The sequence below is a fragment of the Daphnia pulicaria genome, chromosome 4, assembly GCF_021234035.1.
Source record: "Daphnia pulicaria isolate SC F1-1A chromosome 4, SC_F0-13Bv2, whole genome shotgun sequence".
Lineage (NCBI taxonomy): Eukaryota > Metazoa > Arthropoda > Branchiopoda > Diplostraca > Daphniidae > Daphnia > Daphnia pulicaria.
In genome coordinates, this window is record NC_060916.1 from 9,593,994 (window position 1) to 9,611,011 (window position 17,018).

A 17,018-nucleotide genomic window follows, 5' to 3' on the forward strand; every position below is an offset into this window, starting at 1 on the left:
GGTATAGGGGTGGGTTAGTCGGGATACTTTTGGTTTGGTATGCTACGAATAAGGCGCACTGTCGTGCGTCACGGTTGGCATCCTAGTGGTGCAGTACCATGAAGGCGGAACAGCCGCTTCGGTCCCAAACAGACTCATCCCATAGAAGGAGTGAAAAACATCTATATTGATATTTTTAGTCACTAGGACCTACACAATACTGAAAGGAGCGACAAAAGCGAGAATAGGACGTAGAATCAGGGAAAGGATAGGGGAGACTGGAGTATACCGGGACACCGGGTCAAAAGGGACAGTGGGGGGAAAAATAGTAGATGTTCATAAAATTTAAAAAAATTTTCATATGTTATTTAAATACGTGGCATGAAATTTGGTTGAGTTTTGTCAATAACTGCATGAGTTATTGACAAAACTAAAAAAACGGTTTTTTTTTGAAATTTTTGTCTCCGCCATTTTATGTTTATAGAAACAAATAAACGATAATGGCATGTAAATGTAGTATGGAAATGAAGCTGAATCATTTCTTGATCGTTAGAAACAAAAATTAGAATTTTAGATTAATTAGTTTAGACAGTATTAACTTTTTAAAAAAAGTGTCTAAACCGGGAAATCGGGACAGCTGTTTTTGGCTAATTTGGGACAGTTACGGACCAATCAGCGTACAGCATTTTTAAGAGGCTCAATTTCCTGACCTAGCAACGCAGGATGTCCTACTGCTCAATAAGGAATTTTGTTTACATAAGAAAAAAGGTTCATTAACAAAATAATCAAATGGAAACATTTATAAACTCAAAGAGTCTATGCAGTGGAACACTTTTTCAATTTTTTTCAATTTTATTAATGAATTTTAAGGCGAAAACGGAGGACGTCCCTCACCACCCACCCCAGTGTCCTCACTTACCCCAAAAATAGGCTCCTCCCATAAATCTGAGTAAACTTTAAAGGTCTTTTATGGGGAAATGGTTTATTATAAATTATACAAAAAATATGAGGGGTACATTACAATAGGGAATACATAAAAAAAAATTTTAAAGAAATTAAATGATTAGTTGGGGAGATATAGGGGGCAAACGAAAACCGTCCCGTTTTACTCCAGTCTCCCCTATAAGACAAAATAAGGGATATAAGGTGAAATAAAAAAATGACAAGCGGGAGAATAAGGCGAAGAATATGATGAGAGGGAAGATAAGCGATCCATTGAGGGAGAGAGTAAGAATACGGGGAACATACGAAAAACACATTGAAGGGATTTCTTGAACAAATACTCATAGAGAAGATGTCATGTTTAAATCCACTACGACATGAAAAAGCAAAGTTTTCAGCTTTACATGCCTTTTAATAACATGACCTTTTTAAAACAATTAATTCTTCGCATAATATAAAATTTTGAAAGTAAAAAATAACAGAATTTTACATTAAATTGGTTTTTTTGAAAAAAATTGCATTCGGATTTTTTAGCAGGATACTGTATGTATTTGCACCACAGAGGTATACATTCAGTGCGTATTTTCAATGTTACCCTTATTCTTCCTCCCTCCCTTAATGTACCGCTGCTTTTCCCTCTTGATGCCCTATTCTTTCCTTATTCTACTGCTTATCCCTTCCGCTATTCTACCTCCTATTTTCTCACTTGTCCTACCTCCTATTCTCTCCCTTTTTCGTTATTCTACCTCATATTCTCCCTCTTAGAGGTTTTCTCCAATTCTGGTCATTCTCGGATTGGTTTTGCAGTGTGACGAATTTTCTCAAGTAGGATATCCATCGGTAACATTTTTTTTTTTTTTTTCGAAAGAACATTGTTAAAAGTGAGCTTGTCTAAATTATGGAAACGAAACTTCTAAAACGGAAGGCTAAAACATGGAATTCGACCGACAACTCTGGAATTCGCTGAATGGTGCTATATAAGCTATATGTCATTTCCAATTGTTTTACTACACTAAAATACGTAAATACATTAACATTACCGAATATGTAAGGAAAAATTATCTCTCTAAAGCTCATAAATAACAATTTCTTGCGAATAAATAAATCCAGGGGAACTTCTTTCACAAGTATAGCACTAAATAAATTATATACAGTAACTACCCAATTAAGATTGCCGACAGTCGAATAAAGTAATTTGGCTACTTTGGTTTTCTTGTACAGGACGGGAAACACGGCTATGAGGGCATAGCTTATTAGGGCTTTGAAAAAAGAGAATTGATCGTTAGCTCAATAAAATCAAGTGTGGTTTACACCACCATTCCATATGAAAGATCAGTTTAATTTTGATTTAAAAATGGCGAATTTAAATTATTTCTAAGACATGTCCTTGCCTAGTGTCTATTGGGGTGGTCTTCCTCGAAATCCCAGCCTCAGCTTCTGGGAACGGGGTGACCATCCCAACAGCCTAAAGGCAAAGAGGGGAAAATGTTGTTATTTCCGCCACTATGTGGCTTATGAAAGCCAACTTGGCCAAAAACTGAAGAAATGTTTCAGATTTTTTCCGAAATTTTTATTGCTGTAATCTTGGCTCAGAAGCCAAATATTGCAAAAGGCTTGAAGAGGTGGGCTATCCCATGATTTTGGTAAAAGTAGAATATTTTTAAGTGCGATGGTTAATAAGAAAGCTAAAGTAAAAATTCGGAAAAAAATTCAAATTTTAGCTACCCCCCCCCCCCCATACTTTTTCGTCAATATACCAAAAACTAAAATAGCTAGATGATTGCGATTTTTACCAACCGACGAAAAATTTTTAATCAAACCTATATATTTAATGTAATTTTGTTTGAATGGCTTAGGAAACGAGTCATCTCGATGATTATAATGACGCTGCATATCTTGTGTCTTTAGCGATCTTGCGAAAGGAAATTTAATAAAATCATGACGTTTGTCAAAAGACTGCGATCATGGGTGGAATCTATTGGTTGTTCAATGTTTGGTGGGCACAAGTTCCGGAGCACGAATAACCCTGTCTTGGTGAGAAATGGGTTTGAACATCTGAAGTATATTAGTAACATTTCGTTGCCATTAGGATAGTGAGCAAAATGATCTCGGTCATCTTTTCTCGCTAGGTTTGTGGGACGGTGTATGGACCTTATTCTTGCCTTTTGCCTTTTTCGTAAGGAAGGTGACGCAGTCGTGCAAGGTAATTCTCAAAGAAGTTCTCGGAAGAGAGGATATCTTCAGAGAAACAAATCATTCCACAACGGGATGTACCCGGATGAACCATGGGCAAAGGTAACGTATTTCAGATTTGAACTTAAAAAAAGTACGTTCGAATACAAACAATAATGGATAAAGACTTTCACTCCCGCCTTCACGTTTTATTAATGCAAATCTCATAAATAATCGTGCGGATCTGAGGCTAGCCAAACCTTTCCTACAGGCACTGGAGCCGCATCGATGTCCTTGATTCTCCGTTATTTTCATGAATGTCATTTTTTTTTGTATTAATCATCAATGAAATATAAATATGCTTCGCTGGTAGTCAACATCAACTTCTTTGCGATCCTCAAGAGCTTTGTTCCAGTCCTGAATTTCAGCTTGCAGACCGAAAGTCAACGTTTCTCCATTTACTCGTCTAGTTTTGTGACCAAGTTTGTGACCCACTTATGGAAATTTAAATACTGAAGGACGAACACGAGCAAAGACGAGGTCAACTGCTGTCTCTTAGATCTTAGCGGATCTTAGGTAAAATGTCGGTCTCAAACGTATGGGCGCGTATGGCCATCGGGCAGAATAAGCACAAATCTCCAGCGAACGAACATCAACATTGATTTTTCTTCGATAGCTATAGCTAATAACAAGTCATCAATTTTCTTAGAAAATCAGGCATTTCGCAAAACGTTGAACGTATGGGTCCAATTTGTTTGACTCCTACACCAAACCGATTCCCTGCTAAAAAAAGAAAACAAGATATGACGATAATGATAAAATTACTGTAAATTATTAATATTTATTTATTTGCAGTCTTATTATTCTTTTCAATAAACAAAGAAGGTTAAAATCTTCAGAAGTTGAAATTGAAGCATAACGTTAAAAAATCGTGATAAGAAGATGAACAGTAGTTAAGCAGAAATTTGTTTTAGCTTATTCAATTATTAGCCCGGCCAGAGAGACAGTCGGTGACAATCATCCCTTCTTTTAGTGAAATATCAAGCAGACGTGTGGGAGTCTTATTACGAAAATTAAGTTTTATGCAAGTGTCGGTCTTGTTTTCAAACGGTAAAAAGAGAATTAAGTCGTGATAAAAGGGAAACTTTTGGCGTTTCGCCTAACTTTTAGTTGGAATAAGATTTATATTCAACTCTTTAAATATATTGTAGTGATTTATTTTCTTTTTTTATCCAACTCCTATCAATTAGATGCAGCTAAGTCAAGTCGTAGCATAAAGAATTGTCATTTTGACTTTTCTTGATGATTACAACTCCAAAATGGCTGGTTAAACATGGGTAGCTATAAGAAAAAATAAGTAAAAGTCGATAAAAAGTTCATACCTCTAGAGTGCGTTCGTAAGTTCGGATTCTTTCAATCAGTGGCACGGACACGTAAAACAGTATAAAGCTGATTGGAATAATAGTGAGCCTTCTTGGCGATCACTAGTAACACGCGCAGAAATTGAGGATAATGAAGTTTCGAACCTCCTTATTAGCCCCACTTAGCCCAAGTGATGATATCGGGTAATAATTCAACGCTTAATAGAAGAGTATCGACTTTCCAATACAGGTTCTCTCGTATCAATAGTGAAGATGTGGCCAGTAACACCTACTGCGCAGGTGAACCTTATTAATCGCCTAGTCTTTAAAGATTTCTTGAGTATAGAGCTTCCGACGGAAACTGATGCCATAGATATAAAATATAAATATAATATACGTATACATATATATAAATAAATATAAATATAAATCTTAAATATAAATCATAAATATAAATCTTTAAATAATGCTATAGTACGAATATCTCTATATAGGCTGATCCAACATTTTTATGATTATTTTATTTGAAATGAATTTCGGATTGATGAATTTCGGATTGATGAATTTTTTCAATCCTACTTGTATGAGCCCCTGTTTGGTCTTCAGTCAAAGCATACTTATAATAATCATTTGAAATCACCTCGTATATTTGTTGTGCATGTAAAAAAAGATAAATGATACACAACCTGCATACCTTTTATATAGGCGGAAAAGTGAGAAGGCTACAAATAAGTGTAAGAAATAGATCTAAGAAATTGTGTAGATTGTAGACATAATAAGAGTAAATATAATCTAAACAGGTCTAAAGCGCAAAAAAAGTGAAATGTATACAATATATATGTATTGGGTTTAAACGATTTTCCAAAAAATAGCGAGAGAAAAAGAATTGGTTCAGCTGGCCAATTCTCTAAACAAGCATACGCCTACCACATTATGATTTTGAATTTGCAAGCTGATTTTCAAATGGGCGGTTCGTCAAAGTTGATGCTTGATAGACTAAACAGGGTGTTCCAAGAAATATCTGGTTGAGGATATGGGCAAAATGTATATGATAACTTAAAAAGTGTGGACGCTTTTTGACGAAATTCCACCGACGGTTTAAGACGTGTAGAAAAAGGGTTGCATGCAACACCGACGCAGACGTTTAGAAATGGAATGAAATTAATTGGGTCCAGAAACATCCCAATACAAGCTCGGGTTTCAGAAACCAATGCCTGTTGCAGGATGTACAAATTGTAATAATGGTTGGAAGATAACAAAAGCGATTGGCACAACTTGGTATAGTACTTGTAGAGGAGAAATCAGTTTGATGCAAATCATTAATTAAGTTGGTAACCGCTTCTGTTATTCTTGATTGCATGATTGGATAATTCGCATACAGCGGAAGCAGGAGTATTAACATCTGTGTAAGGGGAGGGGGACGAAAATGGCCATTTATAAGTGAGTACAGATTTTTAAAAGCCGAATATTTGAAACAAAACAAACAATACAAAAAAAAAAAAAAAAAAAAAAAACAATAAAAAAACCATGTGTTTATCGCGCTCCAATATATATGGTCGGCGTCCATTATCTGCTTACTCTCTCAAACGGTAAGGTATTAAATGTATTTTTATTTGCGCTTCTCTGTTTTTAAGGCCAGAACTGCTCTCAACTCAATCACCGCAGACCCGGTAGAAAACCAAATTATATTCGACGTATTTTTCTCCCAACGAAGTGTTAGGTTTGCTGCACAAGTCCTGTGAATGAGAAGAACACAATTTCGGAGTTAACAAGTAGGAATGGAAAAAGAAAAAAAAGAAGCTATCGAATCACTGCTTTTACCACTGTGTCTCCTCTAAGTACAGGGAAACGGAAGCGATAGGCCACAATGGAGGAACGTCCAACATCTATGAAGAACGTGCGCGCCACCGAGTCAACATGATTAAGAGTAGGACCGCGTTGAATGCTATTGGCTCCCATCGTATCTCTCTGGCCATCAGGGCAAGCACCTAAGCGTACTGGAGACGTACACTGGTCCGGCTGGAAGCTGATGCTGTTGGTGAAACTAATTTAAATAAAAAACAATATAGCATCATAATGATAGATCTTATAGAAAAATGCTATATGTCGTGAATATTCCATATTCAAATTCAGCATATTTTAGGACTGTTTCTTACTGAAATTGCAGGGTTAAACTGCGATCGGGCATGTGCTTGCTAAGCGGGATGCCGTAGGTGTAGTTGACCGCGTCGCCATTCAGACATCGAATATACTCATCACTGTTGGGCATGCAGTAGTTAGGTCCAAGCGTAACATTGAAGTTTGAACCCACCAGTCGTATGTAAGTGACTCGGCCGTCCCAAGCTAAATCAAATTGTTAAAAGAAAATAGTTAGCGCAATACAGACAGAATTTTTGCAGTCCAGCTGATCGATATGTTTCGACATTTCGATCGATCGTTTTTGTTTATACTTGTAGCTTGAGTGGATGTGGGCTTGATGCTTGGGATGTGAGTGCGTCCAAGTGTAAATTCCGCGTCCGCCGGGCCACGGTATCCTAGTTCTCTGTTCTGAATTAATAAATGGCGCTTTTGACGGGGAACACGGACTGTTTTTTTGTCCCGTTGTTTCTGCAGATTGAACTGTTCAAGAAAGAAAACGAGTATTGATTGTAGAGATAAAAATGTTGATAGATGAAAGATTAGGTATTTGTTTCACCTGTCTGTTGATATCTCTCAATAATCCAGTGGCAAGATCGCTAGGCCCGCCAAAAGGACGATTCTTCCCTTCTTTGTTGTTAAAGTGTTCGACGTTATTACCCAGTTCGTCTTCCGTTGGCGAGCGGCTAGACACTTCGTAGATTCCGCTAGTGTCTACGTAACGTGAATACAATAAGAAATGAATAAATTATGCGAATACGACGAATTCTGGGATGCACACTACCAAGAGCACGCTCGGTAGAAGTATTTTCGTTTTGGAAATCCCTTCTTGTAGTAGATGTACTTGTTGGGATGTGGGTGGTAGTCATCACTAATTCATTACCTGCACAGCAGTAGACCTATATCATTTAAAAACAAATTGATTATGTTTGAACAACTAGAAAAGATGTGCACATTTCACCTGACAAGAAGTGGTTGTCGTGCAAGAGTCAGGTTGGCCAACGGCATTGGGTTTGCTACTAGTCAACGATGTGTAGAAGCGCGACGAGCTCGACAAGTTACTGGCTAGACTGTCTTGTTTCGTCGGTAAGGGGATGCTGCGTGAAGAGCTAATCACACTGATGGTGGTCGAATTACTAGTTGACAAAGTCGTGGCCACGTCTGGAGGTTTGAAATTCTTATTGTCAGCGAGAGAAGTCGGGTCACTATCTGGCAGGTAGACGTAGTCCATTGACGGATCCGTGTAATTAAGTACGGTGTGAAATTCCGAATTGGTTTGCTGTCCACTATAAGAAATGACATTCACTTCACTGTCTCAATCACATCATGATAAGTAATAAAATACGTTACTTGGTAGAAGCTATCAAGTTATCAGTATTACGTTTTTGCCACTCTAGAATGTAGAGTGTTGCCATTGCAACCAAGCTGTAAAAAACGAAGGAAAATTAAAAGTTAACTGAATACACGAAAGAATATTAAATAAATACCACAGCGCCATGATCATAACCAAAATGATGACGGTGGCCTGGATGACTCGATTTGCGCAAATCGGATTTCCTTCGGAGGGCGTCATTTTGCAATGTTTACGATGACGGCCAACACTCAAAGTTAGATTGCTCGCTGCTTCAATTGATTGAAACACGAATAATATTTGGTTAGATTGTTTGGCTATGAAAATATAGCTATTAGACAATTTGTAGCTAGGTTACCTGTTGAGCCGCTAGCAGATGAACGAATACTATCAAGTCGCTTTAGTTTAGCTAATTTGTGGTTCATTCTCTCTAGTTCGTCTATGCGTGTTTCAAGGTTATCTGTAACTTTGCATAGTTCTTTGACTGCACCAACGTTTTCCATAAAAATGCGTTCCTATAGAAACAAAAATTCTGCGAGTTAAAAAAAATCCTGCAAGTTGTGTCTTAAGTTGTAGTAAGATCCAGTCAAACAATTTTCGAATCCTGATTAATCAGCATTCGAAATGGTATGTAAATAATGGTCGGAGCAATCAAGTACCTTGTTGACGACTAAGAAGTTTTCGATTTGCCTGCCATTGGGTAAAACAATATTCCCAGCAGGTCTAACGGCATCGGGAATAATCGATTCGACTTCTTGTGCAATAACTCCGGTATCTCCTCGCTCGTCTTCTTTCAGTCCAGCAGTCTCGGCGAATTCCTCTGTGTATTTGTAGTGGACCACACGCAATGCTTGGACATTGCGCAACTGTTCCTTAGTATCGGCCTGAACCACATTAATAAACATAGAAAATTATTTAAAGAAGAAAGAAAAAGAAAAGAAGTTGAATTCAAGGGAAGCACCTCTTCAATGCCTTCTTTGGCTCTTCGATCAGAGGGTTGAACCAAGTGGCCAGTAATTTTCAGGTTGCCGTGAATAACCAAAGCCTCGTCAGGTCTGTCCGTATTGATTCCAACTCGACCAGCATGAAAAATGGAATCAGAAAAGGTTCCCCTTTGCCAATTTTGTTCAACTTCATTTTCAAACATGCCAGGGTTCGAGGCCTATGAAAAATTCCAATTTAACCATAATTATTCATTTCATTTTACGATATGGCACGAAAATATTTTGTAAATATATTTTAAATCTCTATTTAGACTCATATTACAATGCCTTGTTTTATTACTAGGCCATTATACAGTGAGAGTTACATCTACGAATGCATAAAAGATTATATATAGTCATGCATAGTCAAAGAACTGTACTCACCCGAACAATGATGCGCTCAGATGAGTGAGCTATAACGCAAAAGGTGGTGTCACCGCAGTGGGCCTGAAGGCTCACAACGAGATTAAAGAAACGCTGGTCAGGATTGGGTTTCCCCTTCTTGCGCATGTTATTCGCCGTCGTTTCGTTAAAGTGCAATCTACCCACAGTGATCTTGGACACTTGATCTTGCTGCAACTCCAAACTAAAAGGGAATTGATGTTCACGATTAGCAGTGTAGTTAATTAGTAAATACAACGTCAAACATTATACAGGACGGGGTGGAAAGGTTTTTTGCTTCGGTCACTTTGCGACTGCTCGACGCGAATCATCTGAGTAGGCGCTTCAGCTTTGGCCCCAAAGAAGTGCAAGAAAAAATTGTCGACCTTCTTAAGACCCTCTGAAGTTTTCACGTAATACGGCTCTCCGGCTTGCTGCACGTGACACGTAATCTGCACGATACATTTTGCACAAAATTTTGATCAACGGCGTTCACGCGATGCAATGGTCAAAATTGTAAATACGTGTTTTACAAAATGTTGAATGTATTACCTGAAAATGGTTTTTCTTTTGGCAAACGAAGGCTTCGTCCGTGTTGGAGAAGTTAAAACCTTTGTCTGCGTCGATTCGGTAACTGGGCAATGGTCTAGACGGTCAAAACAAATTGATTTCAAAAGCCGATGAGGATGTATGTCTAAAATGTAAGCTACAGCTCTTTGAAGTTGCCGTCGAACAGCGAATGCCAGCTGTTTTGTTGGAAGGCCTGGAAGCGGATGCATTGATAGCTGTCGTTGAACATGCTACTGTCGGCGCTGAATTCGTAGCTGTAGTCCTCATCGGTTCCTGTAGCTGATATTTGACGAGGACTCATGCCTTGTCCAGTAATGGAATGCTCTATAACAGAATTAGTGAAGATTAAGCTCAAGCTCAAACGATGGGCACGGGGGAACGATTGTATGTAGCCTATATTACGTGGTTCTTGCTTGACTCTTGGTGATGTGGTGGTTGCGCCAATTGGGTTTCCTCCGCCGATAGGGAAGCATTCCGTCACCGAGAGTTTCCGTTTCTTTTGCTGGACAGTCCTACTGGAAGGAGAAATGTCATTTTCGCTTCCGCTATTCTCTTCAGGGGCGCCACTAGACGAGGCTAAGTTGATGAGCGGACTGTTTGCGGCGTGGTCTTCGATCGTGTAGATGGTCGGCGTAACATTTGGATTGAGGCACGATCTAACGTTCAGGCTGATTGGCAGTGACGACCCAGCAGAGTTCGGGGGAGTACTCTGGACAGCGGGAGATAAAATGCTGTGCAAAGCATTCGGCTGGAGGCTCGGATTGGATACTCCGTAGCCGATATGTGGCTGCTGTGGCTGTCGAGAGTTAACCGACTCGCTCTTCAGATCGATTCCGCCGAAAATTGATTCATAGTTATCAGCGGGAAAAGCATAGCGCTGACTGGTACCATGGTCATCTACTGTTAAGAAAAATGAGTTGGTCGATTTTAATATTTTGGATGGTCAATTTTTCCATTAAAAAAAATGCAGCTAGTGGATGAATAGATAATGGCCAAGTATAGGTACAGACATTCTATGTTTTGTAATCAAATTATTTTTCATTGTTCGCCGTCCTTTTTTATTATAGATAAATTTATAGCTTATAATAAAATCACGAGCCATAAATAATTATTCAGTCGCGGGTTTGCGAATTTAATGGTGGTCAAGAATGAAGAGTCGTCACACGTTACATATTATTGGCATCGTGAGTTTTTGGTTTGATTTTGAATGCTATCCTGACCCATTTGCTTTTACAGATATATTGAAGGATCATAAATCCCTACACTTTACAATGCCATACTGCCTAACTCTAAAACCGGCTCCCTTCTTATTATATTCACTCTCTGTCAAAATTACGTTTTGTAACAAAAATTTCACCATGTAATGAACAACTCATTTTTCCAAGCTGAATAAATGATTAAGTCCCGGAAACCGACACCCAGTGGCGATTTTTTAAGCAGACTTCTTTCTTTCTTGAAACGATGTCATAAAGAGTTATAGGGCTATTTCTCGCCGTCAAAATTAATCGGAACACGATGTTTCTAACGTTGGCATGGTGCATCTGTTTGGTCAATACGCTGCTCCTTCCTCCTTTATCCCAATTCCCATTTCAATAAGGCGGCCATTTTGTGCGCAGGTGGGAGAAGGGAAAAGGAGGGGGATCAGAAATAGGTTGAGCGAAGTTGACTCATGTTAAACAAAAGCCTTTGAACTGAGTGCTAGGGCTCGATGATAACTGTGCTTGGTAACACATAATATTAATTTAGTAATAAAAATAATAGAGGTGTTGGACCTTAATATATTTAGACTAAAAACGAGTTAACATGAAACTCATTCTGTTTCTAATTGTTTCGACGAATGCCATTTTTCGTTTACAAAATGACTGGAAGGTAAAAAAAAAATTAACAAGAGCATTACAAATTGCCTGAAAATGACTTGAACTAGGACGTAACATACTTAGTTGAGCCAAAATTTGAAATAATCTTAAGATTAAGCTGAGTATGCTATTTAGTATCATTATTAATTTTAAAAGAACGCGGTATACAACTAGAAAAAGCTATAGGGGATATTTTGTTTTTCCAATAATCAAATAACAAAAATACGTAGCTAAACTGGAACAAAAAAATAAAAAGTTATAATTATAACAGTTACAGAACTTGAATGATCCTTAACTGCGGAAATACTTACAAGGCGAACTCCCGATGCTAGAGCAGGATCGGTTCGTCTCTGGGGGCGAATATGGCGGCTCAGATGCCGAGTCTGGTGGACTCTCGGGCATTCCAGAAATTCCATGTCTGAGGGTTATGAAATGGACAGTTGATTACAGCTGAAATGCAGCGTATCATCATAGTTAAAAAAAGCGGAATAAAAATTACGTCATATTGTAATTTCCGCAAGGGATAGGGGCTCCAACTCCAGGGCTGTATTGTCTCCCTAGCGCCCGGGTCCTTAGCGTCTCACTAATACGCGATCGACAAGGCTGCTGATGATGGTTTTGGTTTGTAAAATTGGCTAATGTGCCTATCCTTGCAGCATTGGAAAGCGATCGGTGGGCGGTTATTAAATCCAACGAATCGGCCACAATGTCACAAGAAGATACGGTTCCAGGAGGAACGATTGATTCATTGTGTCGTGACGCTTCTTGGTTGGCCAACGTGTCCGCAAAGTAACTTGAATTTTATCACACAAAAATATGAGCTTTTGATTGATTGGTTTTTAAAGCAAGATTCTTTAATTAATTATGTCATAGAAGTTAAAAAAATCAAAAGCGGTTCACCAAAATATGATTTTTAACCTTATGAATCCTAATAATCCTTCGAAGAAGCTAAAAAAAAATTTTATGGACTTTATACTAACTATAATATTTCTATTAAAACAGAAAAACCTGCGTTTGATTTATCAATAGGAGACTAGATACATCTGGCAGATTGGAAGCTACATTCATGAATGGAAATTTCGAAATACTGTAGTATACCTTTAAACACGACTGAGGATATGGTTTCAAGAGCTTTCTTAAGCTTACATGCAATTTTTTTTACAAAGGTAGAAGAAAAAAAATATCACTTACTCATTTTGCTCGTCATTCTCGCTGTTGATGAAATGCTCCAACTGAGCAAAGTCTGGCAAGACGTCGTTCTCCATTCCAACAAAATCTTCGTCGCGACCTGATAGATCAAATAGTCGTACACCAATTAAAAGAAATTTCTTTGCTGAATTTAGTCAGATTAGGCTGACGGAAAAACAAGTTAGTCGGTCAGTTAATTATTTTTATTGTCCACAAATCGCACAAGTCTAGAAAACACTTTGCTGGATAAGAGACGACGACGTCGATCATTTTGCTACATCACCTGATCGTTAGACATAACAGCACAAAATCTGCCGATCGCTATTACAGTACCTGGGCTCTTTTTGCAGTCCATTTGCCGTGTAAAAATAACGGTAATCTAATTAAGAAAATCACCAGAGTTCTGTCCAGAACGAAGGGTTAGATGGGAATGATTTCGTTAAAAGTCCCGATTTTTCTAGAATAACCAACCGACAAGAGAAAAAAGAAAAAACGAGAAAACAACAAATTCAATAAACAAAGAGAATTTTGAAAATCGAACGAAGTTCGTTCTTCTTCAACTGACCTACATCACCGCGGTAGTTTTTATGGTACAGTAGTGTTATACTCAGAGTGAAAATTGTCACAAAAAATGTCGCTATTTTGTTCTTTCCTTTCAAATTCACCAATGACGCTTGAATGGACAATTCCAATGAAAAGAGAAAGACGAACAGTCAAAGGGAAAGAGGGGACCGATGAATCACGCTTTTTCCAGGTGCAAAGAAGAAGACGAAATCAATTTGCTAGATGTTAACTGACAGTAAGATTCAGACCGCAGCAGCTGCACGACCGGTCGAAAAATCACCAGAAATCCAAAGCGATTTTTTTTGCTCCATTCATCGACCAAAAACCAATCGAGCATACTTAATTAGCTAAGACAAAACTACGAGATATAGCGACCAGTAGTTTGAAAAGGAGGTCAAATTAAATAGGATAAGAAACGGTCATCAATAAAGAGAATGGCCGTAGTAGAGTTAAACCATTCAGTCTTGGCTATTCAAACCCAACTGAGCATTTTATTCAAATACATCTTGCTGATGGTTGAGGGGCTTAGCCACATGCGCGTTGGCTTCCTGAGAGTAGATATATGAACTCTGAAACTGACCAATCCAAACGACTGAGTTGAAGTTGGCGTGTTGAAAACACCTAGCCTGTGTATGCCATCCACTGAGCCTGCACTGAGCGACTACACGACTACCAGCATTGACGTTCGAGCTCTTCTTTGATCCTAACACATTACCAAATAAATACAAACAGTTTTATCGGCAATACTTTAATCAGCAAAATCCAGCTGAACATTTCAATTCGAAAAAAAGTAAATTTAAAATCAAACCAAACATTTTTTTCGAATTTTTATAATCTTTTAAAGGACAAACTATTTTAGATTAGGCAAATTCCTAGCTGAAATTACTAAGAAACTACAAGAAATTTAATCATTTGGCATGCATAGTTAAATTTAAATTCGCGTGTGTTGGAATATAGCTTTGGGGCTTAGGCCGACCTGCGGACCAAACGGCTAATGGAATGGCCATACGAAGAAAAGAATATGGCCATTAAAGGGTCAAGGTCGGTCAGTCAACTAAAAAACACTACAGTGTGTAGTGGTAGGATGGTAGAAAAGAAATTGAATTTAATAAAATAAAAAACAATTCTAAATTTTCTAACTACAAATGGTATGCACAAATATCGTAAAATGTGTTAAAAATAATAGGGATAATAAGTCAAATTAGACTGGGTGATTCACAGCTGTTCTTTGGATTAACTGATTAACTATAAGTTTTTTTTTGCAAGTAGTACTGATATTACTCCGTTCTCAATAAGCATGCTACCAACCGGCAGGTATATTTTTAGGTTTTTGATCCTTCCAGATTCTTCCTACCTTTAGATTTTAGTCTGCATTCTCTAGACACATACTAAGATTTTCCAATGAAAATAGTTGTCTGCAATACTCTTACGATATTTTTTAAACAAAATAATTAAGCGCAAGAAGCGTACCCACAATCCCACAATAGACTCAATTATTTCATCATTTTGAGTAACTCAAAAATAAAGTTCTATTTTTGAACTTGCGTACAGTGGTACGTACAACTATTTTAGAATTCAGCTCACTTCGGGCAACATTCTATCGATTTAGAAGAACAATCATATCGATACCATTTTATATATCGATCTCGTCATATTCCTCGCCTTCCTCTCTGCACTCGTTATTTCTATATTTTGCTGTTTTGTGGTTATAAAATAATAATTGACACAGAAGAAAGTAAAGATGAGGTAAAAAAAAAATTACAAAGTATTTTTGGGATATGAACGTTTGGTTACGTTGGGCTAATTTTGTAGAAATAGAAGCGCTAAATTTGAATGAACTTCCTGTTTGCGTATTTAACCTTTATTCTTTTTGATCTAACACGCCCAGTTTCGTTTGTGCCAAGGACTTTGTGCCAAGGACGAATCCGTTTTCAAAATGTAAACAAAATGCAGCAAGAATGTCCTGTTCTCTCTCATTATTGAATGACGTAGTTAATAATAAGCCTAGTACACATATTTCTTGCGACTTACAGAATATGATATCCAATTTATTGTTATTGAGCGGGGAGGGGGAGGATCGATTTTACCTGGAGTGAAGATGTATTTCATATCACCATAGCTAGCCAGCCAACTCAATTCGTATTCCACAACACAATGTGACATTAGGGCCAATTTGGGTTTTCCCTATTGCAGCTCACAAAAACTAAGTTACCAAATATTCCAAACGCCACTTACACCATCGACACGGACAAGTCCACAAGTGGTTCCAAAGTTTTATGACTCCTACCACTACACACATACAAACTCCCACATATGACAAGGAAAGTGATGTAGAACTGATGGCAACACATGCCGACCGTAAAGGTTTCGTATTCTCTACAAAGGTAACGTGAGCAGATTTTGTTGGTTGAAAGCTTAAACAGTTTTTTTTCTCTCTCTAAGGTTCAATTATTTTTAGCTTTATCCCGTCATCCTGTATGCGGCAACAGGTATAAAAATATTCAACACGATAAGGAGCAATTTCATTATTTTAAAAACTGAAAAAAACCTTATATAGTTTTAGAGTATAGTATAGTATAGAGCCTACTAGTAATAGGCTATATGATAAAAGTAGAGTGAATAGTTTGATTTCAATTCTAAAGTGTCATGCGAGACTGTAATTTCATAAAACATAGTTGACGTTGACGAATCGTTGATGCAAGAAACATTGAGTTAGCTGTTACATATGGCCTGACTAAATAGTCTACATAATATTAATCTAGTTTATTAATAAATACGCGTGAACGACGGAAAATTTGGGGCCGTATTGACAACAAGTGGTTGTCAACTGCTTGTTTTTACTGGTTACCCCTGCTTGGTATTTACCCTCTAAAAATCGGCTACTTAAGCTTTCCATTTAAACAAATACGAAAACAAAATCATAGCCTGAAACTTCTTCTCATCACCGTTACTTTCTAAGCTATAAAAAATATGCAAAATGCACTATCCGTCAAGCAAGAATGCTGTGCAAGTAAAGTTGATGACTGCGAATTGTGGCGGCGCACTTACCAAGAATGGCCTGTATATCCGTATCGTCGCAGTGTCCTAGAGAATCCATCTTTTAGTTTACTCGGAATCCTTTTGATAATAAGCACGGAAGTGAAGATTAACGAAAAATGTCAAATCGAATACTGGGGGTTGCCATCTTTTTAACAGTCTATGCACAAGCAACGGAGAAAGACTAACAGTACTGTATCCTGGTTGAGGCGTCACCTCCAAGTCACTAAGACAGTAAGACTGAATCGGCTGAATGCCTGAATCACTGAAAACCAGACTGAAAGCTACTAAACTACCTGAGGGCTGTTACCTTCTTAGACTTTCCCAATGCTTCGGGCATTTTTCTTTTTTTGCCGTGCTGATGATATTATTTACCGGGGAATCGGGAAAAACCTTGAAAATACACTAGGTTACTTTTTTATCGCTAGATGCCAACAACATCTGATGGAATCATGGAAGACTACAATACAAAATTTTTTTAATAAAAAAAATATCTATT

At 37.8% G+C, this 17,018-nt stretch overlaps 1 protein-coding gene across 2 annotated transcripts; it reads right to left on the reverse strand.

Moving 5' to 3' along the window:
- Window positions 1-5,077: 5,077 nt before the first annotated feature.
- LOC124337555 (myelin regulatory factor-like) lies at window positions 5,078-16,798 on the reverse strand. Of its 2 annotated transcripts, none has more exons than XM_046791582.1 (21): window positions 16,532-16,798; window positions 12,923-13,019; window positions 12,231-12,524; window positions 12,043-12,149; window positions 10,278-10,775; window positions 10,016-10,199; window positions 9,858-9,951; window positions 9,579-9,757; window positions 9,309-9,510; window positions 8,903-9,103; window positions 8,601-8,825; window positions 8,300-8,456; window positions 8,078-8,210; window positions 7,941-8,015; window positions 7,552-7,876; window positions 7,375-7,489; window positions 7,150-7,304; window positions 6,905-7,073; window positions 6,611-6,797; window positions 6,276-6,498; window positions 5,078-6,190 (listed from the first exon to the last, which is right to left on the reverse strand). In XM_046791582.1, exons 1-21 carry the CDS (start codon window positions 16,578-16,580, stop codon window positions 6,107-6,109), a joined length of 3,753 nt encoding a protein of 1,250 aa, XP_046647538.1. In that variant the 5' UTR covers window positions 16,581-16,798; the 3' UTR covers window positions 5,078-6,106. The 2 variants fall into 2 exon arrangements, with proteins under 2 accessions (XP_046647538.1, XP_046647537.1); XM_046791581.1 differs by having other exon boundaries at window positions 8,078-8,213.
- Window positions 16,799-17,018: the final 220 nt, after the last annotated feature.